The 21678-nt window shown below is 39.2% G+C and overlaps 3 protein-coding genes across 4 annotated transcripts; 1 reads left to right on the plus strand and 2 right to left on the minus strand.

Annotated features, from left to right (window-relative positions):
• Window positions 1–563: 563 nt before the first annotated feature.
• On the minus strand, window positions 564–3499 carry snip1 (Smad nuclear interacting protein). Its single transcript, XM_034873919.1, has 4 exons — window positions 3179–3499; window positions 2815–2947; window positions 1308–1849; window positions 564–1155 (listed from the first exon to the last, which is right to left on the minus strand). The coding sequence occupies exons 1-4, from the start codon at window positions 3337–3339 to the stop codon at window positions 894–896; spliced, it is 1098 nt and encodes a 365-aa protein (XP_034729810.1). The 5' UTR covers window positions 3340–3499; the 3' UTR covers window positions 564–893.
• Window positions 3500–3828: 329 nt separating this feature from the next.
• dnali1 (dynein, axonemal, light intermediate chain 1) lies at window positions 3829–6556 on the plus strand. Its single transcript, XM_034873924.1, has 6 exons — window positions 3829–4089; window positions 4972–5108; window positions 5188–5357; window positions 5606–5784; window positions 6035–6199; window positions 6310–6556. The coding sequence occupies exons 1-6, from the start codon at window positions 4009–4011 to the stop codon at window positions 6343–6345; spliced, it is 768 nt and encodes a 255-aa protein (XP_034729815.1). The 5' UTR covers window positions 3829–4008; the 3' UTR covers window positions 6346–6556.
• Window positions 6404–17001, minus strand: gnl2 (guanine nucleotide binding protein-like 2 (nucleolar)). 2 transcript variants are annotated; one of them, XM_034873910.1, is made up of 16 exons: window positions 16766–17001; window positions 16254–16338; window positions 16052–16146; window positions 15472–15611; window positions 12341–12525; window positions 12147–12213; window positions 11890–12048; window positions 11652–11765; window positions 10526–10654; window positions 9508–9612; window positions 8932–9090; window positions 8358–8465; window positions 7750–8240; window positions 7319–7404; window positions 6973–7049; window positions 6404–6833 (listed from the first exon to the last, which is right to left on the minus strand). In XM_034873910.1, the coding sequence occupies exons 1-16, from the start codon at window positions 16827–16829 to the stop codon at window positions 6690–6692; spliced, it is 2208 nt and encodes a 735-aa protein (XP_034729801.1). In that variant the 5' UTR covers window positions 16830–17001; the 3' UTR covers window positions 6404–6689. The 2 variants fall into 2 exon arrangements, with proteins under 2 accessions (XP_034729801.1, XP_034729800.1); XM_034873909.1 differs by having other exon boundaries at window positions 7750–8249.
• Window positions 17002–21678: the final 4677 nt, after the last annotated feature.

The raw sequence follows: 21678 nt of genomic DNA on the forward strand, positions 1-21678 counted from the left end.
TTTCTCCAAAAGGAACTCAAGTCAGAGCTGCAGACAGACAGGTTGACAGACTGGGGTGTGAGCGAGATGAATCAGCAACTACACAAACAGAAAATAGGATTTATAAACACCTATCTGGTGAATGATAACTTCCAATGACCAAATGCTTCCTAATCTAAACGTCTGATAAGATCATTTTATGTTTGTTTTTTCTCTACACAGCTCTGATAACATGTGCAACATTAAACCTTTGGAGACAATCCAAATTATCACTGTCTTTATTTACAGTACATAAATGAAAACTTAATTAACTTTTTTTGGAAAATGTAATGCTGTTGGTTTCAGAACAGACAAAAAAAGTCTAAATATACAGCATTTGTGCCAAGAAAAAAAAGCATCAACTATTTTTCCCTGCACTAAAAAGCAAAAAAGGCAATGTCATTACAAGTTGTATGTCTGTAATATTTTACTCTGACAATAAGAGCTGCTTTTTAAAACACAAACCTAGATTCCACATTCCATGTATCGTACATCGACATATCCAGCCTGGATTCAGACAAAACAAGAGAGAGATTAGTCTTTTGCTAAACTTTGTACTCCAAAAATATATAATGAACTATTGCGTTTAGCAAGATATCTATCTGGCACTGAGCACTTTGTATTGTGAACAGTCAGATGTGAGATCAATCATGCATCACACAGACATTTCACAAACGACCTGAGAATAGGAAGTCTTCTTTGAGACAGTTGTGGCAGATTTAAGCAAAAGTTTGGTAATTACAGAATATACAAACCAGCCTTGTTCCATTATTGTAATAACATCCCAGATTTACCAGTTCAGTTCATTGCTCCATGAATATTGATGAGGTTATTCAAACCGAATGAACTTGGGCAATACACTTTGCGGGAACAATTTATTCATCGAGGCCCTCGTCATCTTCCTCCTCCTCCTCCACCTTGGCGTCCACCTCGCTTGTGTCTGAGAACTCGTGCAAGAGGACATACTCGCGGCTGCTGAAGCCAAACTTGATAACGTCTTTTTCTTTGAGCTCGTAATAGCGCTGGGCTTCAATGCGCTGGTTGTTTAGGTAGGTCCCGTTGCCGGAACCCAAGTCAATGATGTAAGGCCTTACCCTGCGGCCACTGGTGCCGTCTGCACGTGTAAACTCCATCAGTCTACAGATATACGGGCAGAAAGGTAGACATGTGTCACTCAAACAGTAGCAAAATCATCCAAGTGTAATGCAACAGGGGGTGGACTTTGTCTAAATGATACAGAAGTTGAAGACTTCTAATCATGCACCTTAGCTAATGATCATAATTCTTACCTGTACTGAAACACTGCATGTTGCTTGGAGCAGGATGGATGGTCAATCGGGATATCAGCAATTTTTCTCTGCCTCCCCAACAAATAGGCACTCTGTCTGTGAATGTACATGACTGGAAGGGGTTCATCATTCTTGAAGGGGTACAGTCGCCATCTGCGCTTAGGAATGCGTGCCTCGGGTGGCTCGTTGTACTTGATCACCACTCCCCGGAATGTGTTTGTATCTTCTGTTAGAGCCCCCGACAGCCCAAAGTTGGGCTTCTCCTTCCCAGCAGGTGGGTCATTTGGATCGTCAACCCCTCCTTCAGCCTGGCCAAAGTCCTGTTCTTGGTTTTCTTCACGCCGTTGGCGATTTTCTCTGCGCCGCTCATCGTGCTGCTGTCTCTCCGCTTGTTGGGAGGCAAGTGCGCCTTGCTCTCTGTGTCTGTCTCTGCCACGGTCCCTCTCCCGCGGTCTGTCTGATTCCCACCTGCTCCGCCTCTCCTCTGGCTGGTCGTTCCTTCTCCTGCGCTCATCAGCATTAGCCCTATGCTCCTCCCGTTCCTGTGTGTTGTTTGGTAAGAAGACAGTTAAAGAAAGATTAGTCCAGGACAAACTTGTGAAATTATCTTTATACAGAAATTTCCATTAAAGAATTTATAATGACAATGTTGAAAAGTGGCCTTGTTATGCCACTGTTGCATATGACACTGATGACTATGCTGGTATCATTCTACTGGCATCCATGGTAAGTTATTGTAGTTACAATAATAGCTACAACATTCCGTGGAAACACACTGTTTAAAACTGGTAATCATTAAGACACTTAGACAGATACTTACTTCTTGTAGGCAGTTGTCATGTACCAATACCTTTGTGGTACTGTTGCTATGGTATCTAGCAAAAATAATGGCTCTACACAAAGCAAGCAGAGCCGATCACCCTCAGACCAAGTTCAAACAACAAAACCATTAAGTTGTTAAAACGTATTTTATGTGTATTCATTCATACATTGTTTCGTAATTGGAATGTTATGATATGTCAAATGGTATGATGTTATGATACCGCAACTTTTTTAATGCACAACATGCATCCATTGTAACGCCTGTATCCAAATGGGTGTGAGACAGTGACATGTGCTATCTGTCACAGGAACTCAGGTGACATACAAAAGTACTATACCAGTCCAGCAGCAACGGGGTGTAAGATGCACATTTTATATATATATATAAAAGAATAGAGCCAAAATGCCTGTGAGAATCAGTGTGTTGGTGGGAAGCGGCATCTGATGCCTCCATTTTGAGGCAACATATGGTGGATTGTAGCTCGGAGGTGGAGTGGTCGCCCCCCTAACAACAAGATCGGCAGTTCAATCCCAATGACAAATGTCAATGTGTCCCTGAGCAAGACACAGAACCCCAAGTTGCTCTCTGGATGCTCTATGTTAAAAGCTGTCCAGTGCCCGTAATATAGAATTACCCCTATGGCCTCTATTCAATTCAATATTCAATAAATTAAAACAGAATCACCCGCTTTATTTTGACATCAGCACCACGATGGGGAGGAGTACGACTTCTCCTGTTTCTGGGGGATCTGCTGCCTCGTCTGGCTGGAGATGTCTCTCTTTTAGCTGGTGAACGGTCCCTTGTCCTGGCAGGTGACCTACAAGAAGAACACAAAATTGGCCATTAACGACTTTAAGACTTTTGCAAAATGCCAAATGATTGCCGTTTAGAGGCAGCTAATATGAGATGTAGCTGCGTTTGGGCTAGCGGACAAAACATGTTCCAGCTCTTAAGGACTCACTGGCCAACGCGTAAGTTGTGTCTGTCATGGTAAAAAACTAAAAACACATCGAAAAAGCGAAGTGGCATGATGAATTTCTAGAAATACCTGCTCGTTCTTCTCCTCTGTGGACTTGAGTTGCCGCTGGATCTGGACCTCGAGCGGCGTGATCTCTGTGGCCTAACAGGGCTCACTTGCTCCTGCTTTATCTTAACTTTGGGCTCCCGTTCCGGAGATTCCCTTCTCTTGTGTCGCTTTTCTTTGGTCATTCTAATGTATATATTCTAATCGAACCGTTATGTAACATCAAAGTCCGCCCAAAAGCATATACAAACCAAAAGAAAACACAAAAATGTAGCGATTAAAAACTTCGACTGTTATGCTGTAACAACACACTTCCGCTTCCTGTGGTACGCTGAGAATTTATGCCGCTGTTGCGGCATGACAGTCCCAATTTTACACATTAGTTCCGCATGCGTCTCGGTACCATGGACCGTAGACATTACGTCTATGACACAGACAGTGAAAGAAAGTTCGGTACCTCGAATGAAGTGTTGTTTAAATTGACGGGATTTTTTATTTTTTTTTACAACAAGTACTTGCATTGTAAGGCATAAAAAGTGACGTAACGTTTAAAATAACACTAAGTTAAAATCCAGCAGCGCTTCAGCAGTCTTTTGTTGCGCTGATTTATTAAAAACGGTAAACAAAAATGTGTGAAACAGTACAACAACCACAGGGATAAAAAAAAATATATATATATATATATTTAATAATCTTTGACAACAGCCGACATTTATTAATCAGACCGCTGGTGCCTCCAAAAAAGCAACCCCGGGACGCTGTAGCCATGACAACGCAAACAAAAAGAACGAACTTTCTGTCAGCAACAACATCGATATTTCTGTAAGTGAAGCCCTAACCAAGAAGCAAACAAAATGATTCCACCAGCCGAGTCTCTCCTGAAATACGAAAATCCAGTTTTGGTCAGCAAAAGCACAGACAGAAAATCCCCAAAGGTGAGTTTTTAGTAAGTAGCTAGCGCCACGCGAGTTCAGTTAAGGTTACCTGGCTAAAGTAGTTGGATGGATCTGGTGCCAGTCAGGAAAGATAAATACAGGACATCAATAGAGAATGAAATATAATATTTACAAACGGGTGTATTTAGCTAGACATGATGTGTGCCACAGCCAACTATGTAAAGAAAGATCTTCCCTTCCTTATTTAGCCCATAGGTGCTTTTTGTGTGTTTTTAAAAATATGTATTTGATTTTAAGATTCCAAAGAGTTTTCTGCACCCTATTTTCTGTTAGTTGAATTCACATCATTTCACCTCATCCAAAAAGTGTGTAATTGAAACACATGATGCATGTCTACAGTATGCTCTGTTAATTTATTTCTCAACAAGTGTCTGTACCCTACATGTAAGTTAACACGTAGCTTCTTGTCTGAATAACAAGTGCCTGGGAAAAAAACATGTTAAACCTCAGTCATTGATGTTTATTAAATTTAATGTGTCAGCCTTTATCGTCTGTATTTAAAGGCAATGCTAAGACTTAAAGACAATAATGGCAGCCATAAAAAGGGAGATAAAAACCCTATGCCGTGGCCCTCATTCACTGCAAATTGTGCAAGCATTGACATTGCAGTAGCTACTTTTGTTGTCTCTTTGTACCAACGTCAGCATGACAACACCTGCGAGACTGGACTACTGTTATTACCGTTCTTTCTTGTTTGACACAGCTTGGGTGTGGAACAGGTCTGTTACTGTACGAGTGAATTACAAATTAGTATATAAAAGATGATAGCCATTTAAAAAAAAAAAAAACGTGATTTAATCAAAACTGTTAATGTTAAGTTGATGTAATATTTCATATGTAACAAAAGATTTGTCACTACAGGGACGTCCTTTAAGAGTGAGCCCTCAGCAGCCGGCCAACTCTCCCCCTGTTCCACCCCCTCCTAAACCAAAATCAGCCACCACTGATGCCACCAAGCAGGAAAATGAGGAGATCCTGAACGCCATCCTTCCACCCAGGTACAGCTCTTCCTATCAACAGTATATTGTTAAAACAAGTTCCAACCACACTCATTTATCTCAACTTCTACCATTGCAGGGAATGGATGGAGGGAAACCAACTGTGGGTGCAGCAAGTGTCCAGCGCACCTTGTACAAGAACAGATGTTATTCATTTAGAGGAACAGCTGGACATAAAGTTGCAGCAAAGACAGGCCAGAGAAACAGGGATCTGCCCGGTTCGCAGGGAGCTCTATTCCCAGTGCTTTGGTAAGGAGGAGGCTGACACGCTGGTGATCACTGAAGTCACTAAGGTTACAATGAAGACTTAACACACTGCCTTATACACAGACAAGTTAAACGACATGGATTATAACTAGTTGTGTGATCAATATAAATGGTTATCTATCTTTATTTGGCTTTTCTTCTGATGACCATGTTCCTATAATCCAATAAAGGCATGTTTTCCACCCACATCAATAATAACTTACCTATTCCTAATTTTCTATTTCTTTGAGACGAGCTGATCAGACAGGTGACCATCAACTGTGCTGAAAGGGGTCTGCTGCTGTTGAGGGTCAGAGATGAGATACAAATGACTATCGCTGCCTACCAGACACTGTACGAAAGCAGCGTGGCTTTTGGAATGAGGAAAGCACTGCAGGCTGAGCAGGGCAAGGCTGACATGATGAAACGAGTAAGGACATTTAGTTCCATGTTGACTTATCACAACCAATGGCATCACTGTTTATTTGTTACCTATGTTTGAAAAAAAAAAATTGATCACAAGAAACAAAACAATGGCATCCTTGGCACAAAGACCCAAAAATCTGAAATTTGTACATTTCATAGAATTGCTCAATTTTCCACTCATCTAAAGCCGTAGAAATAGTTATAGGCTGTAGTTCAGTAGGATATCCAGCAAATTTGTCTTCTTACATACCTAGATCTCTGATCAGGAGGATGAGAAACAAGACCTGATGAAGCAATTAAATGAACTGAAAGCTAAATGTGATGCCATTGAAAAGAGAGAAAATGAAAGGAGACAGCTGGAGGACAAGAAGCACACTGAAGAGATTCAGTTCTTGAAGAGAACTAACCAGCAGCTCAAGGTGAGGCTTCATGATTACAAAGCAGACATTTTTTATAGATTTAGCACCAACAGAATCTGTGTTCTGTGTGTATCATGTCGTAATATATTATGATTTGTCTTCCTACTTAGACCCAACTGGAAAGGATCATTACACCAAAGAAGTAACTTCGCCATCCAAGAAATTTATTAAATTATATTAATGAATGTAAACATAACTGAGTGGAATAAGCAAATATTTTTATTACAGCATGGCATGACAAGTACAGTTCATTCAACCATACATTTCTCTTTAACAGTATGAGAGCATTACACCTTTAACTGATGAATGAAATGTCATTCAAAAACAGTCCTGGGTGGAGGGACAGTCAGGGCCAAGTGGCCACATGATTAAGACCATTTAACACTGAGTAAGCATTCCACCTTTTATCACCTCGGCATTTTTGATAAATGTCTGTCCTTTTTGGATAGTTTAAATAAAGATTTATTACAAACTTTATCATGACTCCAGTTTAGTGCTTTGATCTTTTGGCCTTTCTGCCTTCTGTGGCTGATGCTGGGACCTTTCTGTTCTTGTTCTTGTTTTTCACATTGTGTGTTTCGTAATAGCGCACACCGATTTTCTTCACTTTCTTGGCACGGTCCATTGCTCTTCTCTGTACAGATGGATAAAAAGAACAAAGAAAAAATTTGCTTTCATTGCCATGCCTTTAACATCATTATGAGGAATGGGCATTCACTTAACGCGTCGACCCAGAGATCTGTTTAACGTCAGAAAGAACAAACACCGTATACCTGTTTAGACGTCAGTCTGTCCGCTTGGGTGGACTCCTCGTCCTCAGCTTTCCTCTTATTGCTCCTCTGGTTTGCATCTGAGATTGACAAATGTGATGTTAGTGCCTGGCTGGATCTCAATGTTACCAACCCAATTTGTATAGCTACAGGCAAATACTATACAAACCAGTACTTATGCATTGTTGTGTCAAACATGGGAAAATACATCATTACACCAGTAAGATGGCATGCTTGTGTGCCTTTTATTTTGTTCTGAGGAAATGTGAAAGCTCTTTTGGACCCTAACCTTCCAACATATCTACATTCGGCACCATACAAAGTCATGACAAACATGTTGACTGACTACCTTTCTGCTGTGCTTGCTTTGCCGCCGCCGCCACTTGTTTAGTCTTGATGTCTGCGAACGCTTTGTCAGAAAGTGCCTTAGGTATCCTGTCCAAAGAAGAAGAAAAAAAAAGTAAATCAAACAATGTTCTCCTGTTTGGCTCAGTTGAAATAAGCAGTGATTAAATCAGGCTCACATTATCTATACAACTGTTATATGACTTATCTTCAGTGTGTGGACAGAAGATTAAGGACACAAAGACATGCAAAAGTAGAGAGTAAAACTGAAGACTGCTAGTCCTCAAGGGCTTAAAAGCTGGTAAGCACGGACCTCCTAAAATGCATGGCATCTCTCTGCCAGACAACCTCATGTTGACTTTACTTAATAAAAAATATTAGGGCACTTCAAAAAAACAAAGGAAATATGTAATGTTTGGGTGAGAGAAGACGAACCGGATTGCAGAGAAGCGTTTGGATTTGGCCCGGTCCAGGAAATGCTTGTACTTCGAGATCTTCTCATCCAGCTCTCGAATCACCTCGCGTGAACTCTTGTTGCTGGTGGCTTTGCCAGTCTGAGCGGTTGTGGGCTCGGAGGGCTCGGAGGCCTCAGGCGCTCCAGCGGCTGGTTCAGCATTGGTCCCGTCTTCCTCTCCACCCTCCTCTTCTTCACTGTCTTCCTCGCCATCAGAGCCAGAGAAGTCAGAGAGTTCCAAGTCAGGCATCTCCACAGGAACCAAGTCTTCCTCAGTGAACTCAGGTGCCACGTTGATCTTGCCAAAGTTCTGTCGCACATTAGACAGAATCTTCTGGACCTGCTCCTTCTTTCTCTGAAGCCGCTTCTGCTGTTCCTCATGTTCCTCCGAGACGGCATCTGGATTGTCCGGCTGTTCCTCCTGCACATTCTTCACCTCCTCTGAGGGACCCTCAACTGGCAATGGCTTGTCCTTCAAGAATTGCAGAAACAAAAAAACACAGGTTGACAACACAGAACACAGGTTGTTGTGGGAGAAAAAAAACGAATTTACTGAAAACGACAGGTGTAAAAATTAGTAAACTCTTACGTCTAGATCCCTCTCAGGCCCAGGGGGTTTCACAAAGAAGGGGATACGTCCTCTCTGCCAATCATTCAGCACCATTTTGGAGACTGTGGAGAGATCTGGCTCCCCACCCTGCACAATGCAAGAACATGTTGCACAAGCTTAGGATTGAAAACTAATGGTTCACATACACTTTGCTATTTAACTTAAAATAGAAGAGATATATTACATAAGAATTTGCTGTTGCACTAAAATTAACTGAAATTATTTCAAAACTGAATGATATGGTATTGTTTGGTAACAATATTCTCCGCTTGTCATCCTCAATGTTACATTTTTATGAAATAAATAAATAGAACAAAAACTTGAAGGGAAAGCAGTATTTATTATTTGTCTTCTTGCATACTAATGGGCAAGATCCCATTAGAACTTTCCCAAATGCCTTTTTATTGTGTTGCCTCTGTCAAGAATGCCCCTCAGTATGAATGAATATGTTTTAGAGGACTGTAGAAACTGAATTGCCCTTCGGAGATAAATATATAGATATCTGTATCTATCTGTACAGCAAGCAAGAAAAATGAAAGAGGAACCTTCAGACCTTCAGAAGTTTCCCAGTGCGAAATGCCATTTTCTCAAGGAAGTCTTCAGCAGAGCTCCAAGTGGGGATGCGGTAGGTCTTCTGAATGTATTCTGGCTTGGCCCGTTCCAGTACTGCTGCAATGTGCTCCTCTGGGTTCCTGATCTTCTCCACTTGAACCTTTGTGAGGACGAGAGCAAAAAATACATGCAATTTAAGATATGAACCTGCAACCTTTCCGTTACGGGGACTGGATGGCCTAGATGTTAAACCTAGGATCTGGAGGATTAGAATCGGAGCGGATTAAGGCTTTTTATTTTAAACAGCTGGGCATTAGCAATAAAAAATTCGCTTCCAGTTCTTTACTTTCCTTCCTACTATCCTTTCCTTCACACTCCAGGTACTCAAGCTTTTGAATATGCTACATTATCAGTTACTTGGACACTGTGTGTCTGTTTTTCAGGTGCTACTGTATTTTGGTGCTAAGAGAAGCAAAACTGAAATTCACCTTGATTATATCGAACGGTAGCAGAAGAATGCGAGGCACATATCACAAAACCTTGGTAGACAAAAGACAATAATGAAAAAGAGACTTACTACTCCTTTCAAGACAATATCAGATTCACTGTCTTCTGAAGGATAGACAACCCCAGGACAGTCAATGAGGAAGATGCGCCTCATCAAAGTGATGTACTGCCAAACCTAAAAAAAGGAAAAGGAGATTAATGCGGAGTATGATCAAATTGTTTCTGTTACATGTGAGATGGTAACTCTTTCTCTTCTCACAAAACGTAAACACCTAACCATTCTAACAAAAGGAGATACAAGCGTAAAAGCCGTGCTGTGGATTATGAGCCCATTACATAGCATCGAGTATGTGGTGAGAATCAAAGACAAGGTGAGAAATAAAGGAGTGCTGGCCATAGGCCCATCAGATTCATTGGCTGGGTGTGAAAAAATAATTCTCCCCTCTCTTGTGGTCCAAAGTTTACAACGTTGCCAAGCATGTAGAAATAAAGATATTTTCATTTTCTTTCCCCTTGACTATGCTGTGGACATTGGGGTTTTCAGACCCTTGTTCGTATCCAAACAGGATAAGCAGCCCCTGAAAGAGGAAATTAAGGATACAAATGGTTTTTGTTCTTTCTCTGGACTCCACTTAGATTTTCAGTTATATGGGTAAGAACTCAGAGCCAACTACTTCTGTTATTGCAGCTAACAACAACAACTACCAAGTTAAGAAAAGGAACATGCCTCTTTTCGCCTCACATCACCTCCCAAAGGAATCAAATCTACTTCTCACTCTATACAAAAATACCATTTCCTTAGCTGCTACTTGCCTTATTTTAGTAGTAGCGTGTATGTACTTCTTATCAGATATTTTATTTTTATTTTTGATATTGCGGCCCTTTACACTGTTGTCAGTGTAAACCATCACAATTTAGATTCAGAATTTTCTTTTAAAATAATCCAAAATTGTCGTTTCATGTAGACCTTTTTATAGGACCGTCCACGGCAGTGCTTGTCAGACAGATGTTCCATCTTTCACTTTGCTCTTTTGCATATTACAGGTTTAAATTTAGTTTGCAGGGCTGAGAGGACACTCCAATCCTACCTTTGTTTCTCCGGCAAGGGGTGCCACATTGCAGACCTTCTTAGAGCGAAGTGTGTTGATGACGGAGCTCTTTCCCACATTAGGGTAGCCAATGAAACCCACACTTATCTGTTTCTTGTCTGTATGGAGCTGTGGGAAGCAGAAAATTAAGTTAAAATGCTGTGTTTTAAGAAACAACAACCTTAGCCTGTCCTCGGTTCTCAGAGGTAATTTTAGATGGGGCTCTGGAGCTCTTTAGCAATAAACCAAGTGAACTTGTCATCACTCACAATGTTGTTCGTTCAAAACACATACCAAAGTATATCTTAAAAAGATTGTTTTTATGTAAAAAAAAGACAATCACAAAACCTTTTAAAACAGGAGAGATTGCTATCTTCTATTTTTGTCCCTGGAGGAAAACTGTGAAGGCTGTTTTGTTTTTATCTCAAATTTTACTGAATGTGGTCCAACAGAGAAAATCTTTTACACAAACGAAATATATCATAGAAGTTTTTTCTGTGTCTTTCTCATAACAACCTCTTTAAGCCCCATTATTAAAGGGGAACTATGCCCTTTTTTGTGCTAAATTTACCTTAACTGAACAGCTTTGGATTGGAATGGTTATATGACTTTTTTCGGGTTAAATGGTAGTCGTCTCGCTCTCCCTAGCGCCTGTGAGCGGAAAAAAACACCCTTGAAACTTTAGCCGATAGGCCGCTGGCCTCAACAAGTATTGCGTGATATCACAACCACCGGCTAACAAGACAGTGATTGAGTTCTTCACACTATTGTAGTGGCTGAGCCGGCCAAAAAGAAGCAGAAAATCAGGAAAGCATTGTTGGAGGAACAGAGACCGAGGAAACGGCGGACTGACTGAGCGAGGAGTCATACGCAAGTTAATATAGCAGCTGTCAAATATCTATTCCAAAGCTGTAGGGGGAGCAAAGAAACGAGAAATCAGCTAAGAAATAGCCAAAACTGCATAGCGCCCCTTTGAATTCAACAAGAATGGAACCCCTTTTAGATTTTTTTTACTTTTTGGATCTTATAAATGTTTTCACGAACACTTTGCTTTCCACAGCACACCGTCACATTATGATCCAGAAAAAGCCTTTCATCATAGTAAAGGTAATCTTATGTTGCTTACCTTGCCAAACTGCCTGAGCAGCTGGATGAGGGAGCCCTTACCAAACGAGTTGGTGAGGCTGGCGTGGAAAGCCAGAGTGGGGTACTCTTGGGATAAAATGGCAACCCAGCGTTTCTAGTTCAAAATTGAGTTTAGACAAAGAGACACCCACACAATTTAATATTATGAAAAAATAGACAATCACTCTCAATTAAATGGGAACCAAAGATAAACTGGTTTAACAAGTCAAATGTCTTACTGTGACCCAGGTGGGGACAAGGTCACACTTGTTTAGAACAAAGATAAGATGTTTCCAGGATTTCTCCTTCTTCATATACGTCTCAATGCTACTGGAGCGTGTTCCCATGGGATCACGGGCATCCAGCACTTGGATGACGACATCAGATGAGTCGATGACCTATTACCAGAAACACAAGTCAGGAATGTAGAACACGTCAGCGTACCACCATTACCATAACACAATGCACAGTGCTGACGGGAGGATGGAAAGAATACCTTGTAAAGTTCTCCCCAGATCCTCTTGGACTGGCCCTTTTTGAAGATTTCATCCCGTACTTCCTCCCTGTTGCAAAATGGGAATTAAGAATGAGCATCTTTACCTTTAAATAGGAAAATTCAGCCACCATGCTGCGGGGTCATTTAAGAGTAGCCATTAGTGGATTGATTATAATATCTTCTCAGGGTCTTACCGGACACCTGTGTCCTCAGTCACTAGGTCTTTGTCCTTGTCTGCACTGTAGGTCAGGACTGAGGCCTCTGCCTTTTCTACAAGGTCCTTCACATCCCCCACCATGAGACTGGGCCTCTTCCTCTGAGCCTTAGGCCCAAACGTGGTCTCAAACCCCTCTGTGTCTAGAATGTGCACCTTGGAGTTCTGTGTAGAAAAAGAAAAGAAAAAAGATTAGACTTGCAGGTCAGACTTTTTGTTAAATTACCAGCAAACCACGAGAGAACACCAGTCCAAATTGTTTTATTCTGTAAACCGATGAGACAATAGAGTAATGTTGTACTGAGACCAACAATATGCAACAGGAGGAAAGGTTTTTGTCGGTGTTACATTGATTTGTATACAGTCCAAGTGGTATGCTCCTTCTAGGGGTTTCAGACAGAATCACAAAACAAATGCATACAGTACACAGAACACCCAAATATGCAACAACTTTGCCAATAAAACCACAAAGGCTGTGCCAGGACTGATTAAGTGTTCCAATGATTTTAATCACAAGTCATACCTCTATTGCAACACTGCCATGAGGGATGGGGGACAAACCGTTTAGAGGGTCTGTTAGAAACAATGATGTTTAGGGCTTCAGGTTGCCTGACGATCTGCCAAGATCTTCTGCAGGACTCTCGGTTTCTTAGAATAAGCATTTCCCTACTGAACCACAAACTCTGGATTATCTGACTTTTGGAATAAAATCCAACATCCAAATCAAAGAGCTCTGCTTTGTTCTACTTCGTGTTAATTTTGTCGGACGAGACTAAATATGTTCGTGAACAACCTTTTTCTCCATGATGAAGACGAGACGATGACCAGTCTGCACCAATGTCCAAAAACGCTGACTAAGACTAAATTAACTTGCATTGTTGTTGACAAAAAAGACTAGACTAAAATGTTTTGCATAAAATAAAAACGAAGATAAAATCTCTCTTCATTTCCGTCTACAATCGTTTCTACTTTTTCATCATGAGATAGAAGTAGTGCAGTGCCCGTTGTGGAGAGTGCTCATCTCATCTAGAGATTTGGAATGTCCCCTTTATTTCATCTAGCCGTCACACATCCAGGTAGCAATGTGGACCGGGCGGGGGAAAGAGGAAGCCCGGTTCAGCCTGCCACTGTTTTCAAGGAAAGGAGTGCTGTCAAAGCTGCTCTTTAACAGCTTCCAGAGCAGCTAGAGAAATGTATGCAGCTGCTGGCACCTAGACAACGTGCTGTAGAGGCCGGGAGCCCTAGCGCTTATCTAACGTTTGTCTGTGTACAATTGTATTTGTATGAAGGAAGAGGCTTGATATAAAACCATACAATATGGATTTAGCAAAAGTTGCATTCAACAAAAATCCATGTCTCAAAAATCATTAAGTGTATTTTTTCAGGTATTATGACATTTAACCAGTATTTGAGATGACTACTAATGAACTAATCTCAGAAATAATTTTATTTAAAAAAAGACCATAACTTGACTAGGATACCAAAGTTCTCTTTTGAGTAAAATAGACTTAAATTACCAGACTTTTAGTCAGCTAAAACATGATTAACAAAAAACATTAGTTCTACTGAAATTATAAAATTTTCTTAAAATCAGGTCATGAATTTGCCCTGAAAGTCCTGCCCGTTGGCAAAAGAGGATGTCTTCACTGAGAGAATGAAAATAATGCTCAGCTACATATATTTAGAATTTTAATGGAAAAAAAGAACATAATTGCATGTAATGAATGATTACGCGGTGATTGCAATATAAGTGGTGGTTTTATAGAGAGGCAAAGTCCCTCCCATTCACATTAAAAATGGCATCAAAACATAATTTTCCTCTCCCTGTTCACTACTGTTCATATTTTTTTGTAAGATAAGTAAAAATACGTGAATCCGGCTCTCTATGGCAATTTGTCAACCAATCACTAGTAGAGCTAGACCGATCGGTTGGCCGACATTGGCCTATCACAGACATATCGTTCCAGTGTGTCGCTATGAAAACTTGTTTTCTTTTCATTTTTTATAGAAAACTTTGCTTGGGGTGATTTTTTTCTTACTCTTGAGAAAGGTCTCCATTTTATAAGAGACTATAGTACATAGAAGAAAAAAACAAAAAAACAGGCCAAATGGTTTATCAGGGCGACTTCTAGCTCACCCAGTATGAGCGTAGACTGAGGCCTTTGCAGCTTTCCGGGTTTAAATCGACCTGCAGCCCTTTGTTGTGTGTCATCCCCCATCTCTTTACCACCTTTCCTGTCTATCCACTGTCAATTTGAAATAAAAGGGAAAACCCCCCAAAAAATAATATTTAAAAAAACAAAATCTTTCGGAGACGGAGAAATTTGAAAAGACTTCTGACCCCGTTTTGGTTTGGAATCTGCACGGTTGTGTTGCAGTTTCAGTTGCCGTAAATGGAGAACTTTGGCCACACCGACGCCAACGTTTCACCGTCTATTGGGTCTTATCGGTCATGGCGTCTCGTTCTCTGAGACTACTAACTACCATAGGATCCGTTACCATGGCAACTAACAGCAACAAGAAATTAGTTATTCTACTGGCGCTAAAAACACTTGTGTGCTCAGAGTTTGCTTTCGGCTCAAAACTCCACTTAAAAAGAAATTAAAGACTTTACTGTTCAAGTTATGTTTTCTATTTGTAAAGTTTCTTGAATTTGAATGTATTGTATGACATTTTATTGTGAAGCACTTTGTGATTTTTATTTGTGAAAGGTGCTATACAAATAAACTTTACCTATTTTAAAATCCAAAACATAGCAATATAAATGTAGCCTCGGGCTCACAGTGGGTGAGAATTGAATGAGGATTAAAGTAAGGCCTGTTCCTCTCACCCCATAAAATCCTAACAAACAAGCAACTAAGGAAAACAGAGGCACGATTCTCTTCTGCACCAAGTAAAACGAGCCAATTAAAAAACGCTAATAGCTTTAAATGCCAGTATACGCATAATAAAATTCATTAAAAGGTGTAAATTCACACAACCAAAGCACATCCCTGCTTTAGAGTCTTCCTTGGACACACGGCCAATTAAACAGGAAACACAGGTCAAAAAGAAACTGAAAAAATGAATTTCATTTATATTAAAAAAGAGATTTCTGCACTTTAAACTTACATGGGCTTTGACTCTATCATGCAAGAGAGACATGGGGAGTTTGCTTTGTTTCATCACCACACGATATGGATCCTTCTGTATTGCTCCCATCTCTTCTTGGAACTTCTGCAGGGACGACTGCTTAATCACACGGGTATTTGCTGAAATACAGAATAGGAAATTGCAAAGTACAACCTATTTAGTTCAATTTAATTGTTATCCAATATTTTCTTACACTTACTAATCAGTTATATAATGGGTACTGAAACATGTTAATAGAAAGTCCACATTTAAAAGGCTTTTCAAATCTGCCATCAAGGCAATGAACGACTAATACAATCAAGGGAATGTCAAGAGTTAATGTCTTGCGTGCAGTTTAGTGTCCCAAATTCCCCTTTTCCAAGCCCAGTCCCGCCGATAGGTTGGGGTTAGGCATTTGACTTAGAGTGGTTAAGGTGGGGATAGTCGATTGGTCAGGGGGATAGGACATGATCAAATGGGGTTACGTTACGGGGAATTTGGGACACTAAACTGCACGTATAACCAACCGATCAGTGCTGTTACATACCCTGCATATCCAAAGGTAAGGAAGAGCACTTACCAAACCATTTGATGTTTGGTTCCACTCTGGCTACAGTCCCCGGAGCCACCGTGGACTGGAACTGTAGAGGTCTGATGACCTGACCACGGTTATTACTGGAAACAGAAGATCAGTGAACATAGCACTTCTTGTTCTTTTCCTCTGCTACAAATCTACCAATCAGCATCTCATTAGGGTAATGCAAATCTGTATAATTAATTACCATCTCTTCTTTTGTCTGTACATATTCAGACGCTTGATAGTGGCTCTGTCCCTCATGTTGTTCCCACCAGCACCCTTGGCTCGATCTGTGAAATACAGTCAATTTAACAATTTGCTCAAGAAACGTTGCTTTTCAAGGAACATTGGTTACTTCAGTAGACATCCTATAGCCAATTAATATTAACAACTGTTTCCAGACTTTAAGAACATTTAGTCCAAACACTTCCACTTAAACTAAACCCTTCCCTCAAAGTTGAATAACCTTATTTCAGTGTCAATTTAAAAGGCCTAACGTTACTAGCAGTAGCGTTAGTTAGCTAAGGTTTTAGTTAAGTTTTTCCAAGTTAATAGTTTTGTGTTGACACACTGCAAACTTAATGTCACTGACTAGTTTACTTTAACAAAGGTAAATTACCCCATAATGTATAGCAGAGCATAATATTACCATGCTGGCAACAATTAGCATAGCAATAGCATTAGCTGTAAACAAACCATAGACATATATTAGCTCACCGGGGTTGCTGCTGGAAGTCGAGGTGTTTATCGAACTTTTCCCTTTGAACAAAGGCTTCACCATTTTGACCACTTAGTCGGCAGAGCCTTCGCCGGAGAGAAAAAATGAAGAGAGGACACGAAGGTGTCTGAAAGTTAAGGTTTACTTGATGTTAGTCCCTTCAGCTCGAAACTGTACACCGTACACGTGTTGTTACGGTGAAACCGGAAGGACGTCATCAAAAGAGCGACAGGACAAATCCATAGACAGCGATAGAAACACAAATCCGTGGATCATCATCCCAGGCTCATATTTCTCTAAATTCTTAGAAACAAATGGTTTTTTTTTACAATGAAGAACCAAAATCTGTTAAAAATGTATTTGATCATTGCATACGTTCAATTTCTTTTTGGATTTAAATGACATGAATTGAGTGTAAAAATCGAATTTGTTATTTTGAACATGAGAAACATAGCATTGAATCCAAACGTATTTGGTTATATTTGGTCAATTTTACTTAGGCCTACAGAAATGCAAAATATCAAAAGTTACTCCATAATGTCAGTGCTTTTGTATATGTACTTAAAGAGAATAAAGAATAAATAAACGTCTAAACACAAGTTAATTTATCCCTATTTTATGTTTTGTTTCTAATCATTTTAAGTAGTTATTTAAACCCAATTTTGTTCTGTATCCTTATGTTGAATACATGTCTAAAATGTATATTTTAATTTTGTTTTGTAAATAAACATTGGGGTTAAAAATGTATTCATTGGATACAAAACTTTTTGTATAAAATACCTTCTTTTCTTTACCTTCTCTAAAATTCTTAAGAGCAATGTGTGTGAAATAACTTCATCTAAACTTTAAGCAATATTAAGATGTATTCTGACATAACTGTTTCTACTGTTTATTTTTGATAAAACTGATTTTTTTATAGAAAAGGCATTAAATAGAGCAGCTGTCATGTTGTCTCTCTTTGAGGGAAATGAAATAACGCAACAGAATCTAGAGCTTAGTTACTGCTATTCTTGTCTGCTATTTTTATTCCAGAAGAGGGTGCAATATAGTCTATTTTCAGGTATTGTTACACGCCAACATGCCCTTCTGAATATCTATGGTCTGCAGTGCTGTCTACCTGAGTGGCCTAGTTCTGCAATTTGATATAAATAATAAGGGTCATGTGAGGCATAAGACTTGAAAGAAAAATATGTTTTGCATTAAAGAGGCCTGGTGGTTAAATAAATGTGTTTTGGCTAAAATAAGGCAAGAAAAAATAATTCATGATCAGGGCTGTGGCAGGGATTTTAGATGTACTGAGGTCATGTGAGTCCACATTTCTCCTGTCCACCAAAACAGGATTCCTCATATAGTATTTGTTTAATTATATGTTTTATGTATTTCTTCTTAACATGAATATGCAGGTTTTACACTCTAATGGGAAAATACTAAATCTTTGTATCTTTTGTTGTCCTAAAAGTAACAATGACAACACCTCAGTGTCCAATAAAGGGTACTACCCTGCTTATGAAATGCAAAAATACGCAAATCAAAGATGCAATTACACATTGCCGATTTTTAATATAACAGGTACAAATTGTTTAATGTGATTTCTCCATGTTAATTTTAAAGGAACTGAAATATTTACCCTGGCTGGGAGGTGATTAGAAGAAATGCTCCCAGGACACTACCATTTTTAATTACCACAGAAGTGATGCAGGCCTATTCGACACCAGCATGTACAAAAGGCCAAGTTTTGTCTGCTTGGGATGCTGCTGCCTTCACAGTGTGTACGGTATGTTACACAAGTGTGGCTCCGAGCCAAGCTAGGCAAGTTCGTAAAGACTCTGGTCTGGAGAGGCGCCATCCAGTATTCAGTTTATACAGCAGGGAGACCAAGGAATGTTCTCTGTTCATTTTCATAGATGAAATTGGAACAGACTACATCAGCAATCCACTGCAGTAAATGATTTTTTAAATCAGAAAGTATTTTTTTAACCCTATTTAAGCTAAAGCAATGCAAAACAATCAATCTAAACATTGATTCCATTTTAAAATCTACATTTACAATAGAAAAGTCCATCAAACAAAGAAAGAGAGAGAGAGAAATAGGCTACTGCCAAGTCCTTTTTATTATATTCAAATTCCTTTATTCTCAAATGTTACGACCGTAGTTGTGGCTAGACATTGTGGACCACAGATATAAACTGTAATTTCTTGTGTTGTGTACCCTTCCAATTCCTTAGCATCTTTACCTGTTTTATGTAATCTTTGTAAACAGACATTTATTGATTTCATACAATTAACACATTGTTACGTACCTAACTGAACCTTTCCCCAAATTAAAAACAGGGCAGTATAATAATAAGAAAAAGAACAAGAATAATATAATAACCATATATATACTGTATATATGTACAAAAACTTAACAATGAATAAATAGCTAAACATAAAATTAAAAAGACATAGATCTACAATGAACAATACAATTAAGTAAATAAATTATTAAAATAAGAATAATACACATTGAACATAGTACAACACACATTTATTACAATAGATGACAATAGAGTCATTTTCACAGTAACTTCACATTTCTAATTCATCTTTAATATCGCCACTTTTAACAAATTCCCAAAAACATGTCACAGACTCAGAAGCTTTCTTCTTAAGTATGTATGTGAGTTTTTCAACTGTCAAACTTAAAAAATGTAACCATTCTTAATCTTGTTCCTAAACACAACTTTCTGTTTGGTAAACCATTCCCAGCATTTAAGTGGCGGGTTCCCTTGCTCTGCCTTGAGGAGTGTTGTATTTAAATGAACAACCATGTCTGCTTGTATGCCTTTCTGTGTCTTACTGAACCTGATGCACCCTGTTGAATGCCTTTAGCACTCAACAAACTCTTCCACATCCTTACACATGGTGCCTTCAAATCCAACACATCGTTTTGAGAGCTTGTTTGCACTGGTTTTATCATTTAGATAAAAAGACTGAAATTGGCATGGTGTTTTCGTTGCCTTAAGGAAATGTAGTTTCCCCTCATTAACTCCCAGCGCCAGTTTACCTCTTCAATTAGAAGAAGGACTAAAGACAGTTTACAGAATGTAGTCTCAGTCATTCTGTCATCAGAATGAATGTAATGTATGTTTTGTCTGTCCTCACATCTGTATTCAGTGGTTATGCATTTTACAGCTGCTGAACCAACAGGTTGGCTGAACTTTATGTGACCTTGATGTGCATGAAAGTGTGTACTTACACAATGTGCTACCACCACCAAGAAAACAAATTATTTGGACAAGCATTGATCCAAATTTGCATGCAGGAATGAAACATGACAAGGGTGGATCGTTCAGCTACCATCTATGACAAGATGGACCACCATTTATGATTTATGCCCTCAGCTGTAGCCAAAACACCAGCCTAAAGCAATTTTAAATCAATACAATTTATGACAGGGTACATGTTTTGCTCAAACAAAAAGACCAATTTTTTTTCCATAGTGCATCAGCAGTCACGACCCGACACCGGATCTGCGGCTAAAGATGGATGGATCAGCAGTCATCTTTTTTGTTCCTTTCTCATAGACATAAAAAAAAGTAAATAATTGTATTAACTACTTTTCAAGCATTAAGCACAAAGTGCATTTCAGATTAAAAGATTTACAGGATGTGAAATTGGAATCAGAAACCCATGTAAAAACCTCCACCCCCCATGACACACAAACATTTGTACAAGCAGCACTTCAATATTCATGAAACAGTGAAAAGTGCAACATAGAAAGTCTTATAACAGATACATGCAACTAAAAGCAGTAAAAGGATAATACATATCGTGTATAATTATAAATACGTAATGACAGTAAAATTCAAATAAAACCACAAAAAAGCAATAACAGGAAATATGCAGTGTTGCAAGACTATAAGAGAAGACACAGTAGGCCATCTTGGAAAAATAACCATAATCAAAAACGCACACACCTCACCCTTAGTTTTTACTCTGGTTGGTCGAATGGCTCAACGTTTTTTAAGCTGATCGTAGGGGCCTGGCTGGGCTATAAGGGGTTAGAAGCTCTTTCATGTAATCTGGAGCCAGACCATGGGTGGCCTTTATGTAATTAATAACATTTTAGAATATACTCTAACCTCCAAGACTTAGTTAATAATGCGGCTGCTGAGTTCTGGATAAATTGCAATTGTGAGTTGGAGTTTCAACAGGTTAAAAGTAATAAGCAGCTCTAATTTAGAGCCACTGCAATAAACAGCATATTTAAGGAAAAGTTTAGTATCACAACACACAGTTCTGTTATAGATCAATATTCAATGTAAGAGAGAAAACGTTGAAAACAGAGGAGCGCCATGTTCCTTAGCCTCCCATCAGTGTGATGGAGATAGAACACTTGACAGATTATGTGAAATTTTCCGCCATTGCCTTTTCTCTTTGGCCCTATCCCTGACGCATTGCAGGTAGCTCTTGTTTTATTTCTGTCTAACTGTACAGAGAACCAAAATTTGAAGTCACAAAATCTTTCAGGCAAATATTTATTCAGCTAATCCATCACCGTTTGTGGGGGGACAAACAGCTCAGGCGTTGAAAGGAGTGGGGCGTCAACAGTTAGCACTAGAGCGCCTGGGTTTGATGAGGTTATCACAGAAGCAGGAAAAATTAATACTTAAGTCCTATGTGTCTTACAGACTTTATATGTTTAGCTATAGAGGTTCATTCAAAAATAAAATAACTGATGACGTGTCCACTGTTTTTAAAACTGACTGGCATTCTTTCAAAGTAATTAATAGGGTACTATAAAAAGCAGCAAAAGGAAAGATGTTTTAATTTTAAAATAGGAAATAAACTCTTCTTAACAGAAAAACTTTAGATTTATTGAATTATTACTCAAGTTATTATTACTACTGAAAAATTACTCTAATACAAA

The sequence above is a fragment of the Etheostoma cragini genome, chromosome 6 (genome assembly GCF_013103735.1).
Source record: "Etheostoma cragini isolate CJK2018 chromosome 6, CSU_Ecrag_1.0, whole genome shotgun sequence".
Taxonomy (NCBI): domain Eukaryota; kingdom Metazoa; phylum Chordata; class Actinopteri; order Perciformes; family Percidae; genus Etheostoma; species Etheostoma cragini.

Excerpts from the sequence above, each read along its gene's own strand:
- snip1 (XM_034873919.1), bottom strand. The coding sequence starts at position 3,339 with ATGACCAAAGAAAAGCGACACAAGAGAAGGGAATCTCCGGAACGGGAG. Across the intron at positions 1,850-2,814 it reads CTGATGTCAAAATAAAGCGG|GAACGGGAGGAGCATAGGGC; the intron begins GTGATTCTGTTT and ends AACAACACACAG. Across the intron at positions 1,156-1,307 it reads CATGCAGTGTTTCAGTACAG|ACTGATGGAGTTTACACGTG; the intron begins GTAAGAATTATG and ends GTATATCTGTAG.
- dnali1 (XM_034873924.1), top strand. The coding sequence starts at position 4,009 with ATGATTCCACCAGCCGAGTCTCTCCTGAAATACGAAAATCCAGTTTTG. Across the intron at positions 5,109-5,187 it reads AACGCCATCCTTCCACCCAG|GGAATGGATGGAGGGAAACC; the intron begins GTACAGCTCTTC and ends CTACCATTGCAG. Across the intron at positions 5,785-6,034 it reads AGGCTGACATGATGAAACGA|ATCTCTGATCAGGAGGATGA; the intron begins GTAAGGACATTT and ends TTACATACCTAG.
- gnl2 (XM_034873909.1), bottom strand. The coding sequence starts at position 16,829 with ATGGTGAAGCCTTTGTTCAAAGGGAAAAGTTCGATAAACACCTCGACT. Across the intron at positions 8,466-8,931 it reads GCACTGGGAAACTTCTGAAG|GGTGGGGAGCCAGATCTCTC; the intron begins GTCTGAAGGTTC and ends TGCATTGTGCAG. Across the intron at positions 7,405-7,749 it reads AAACGCTTCTCTGCAATCCG|GATACCTAAGGCACTTTCTG; the intron begins GTTCGTCTTCTC and ends TTCTTTGGACAG.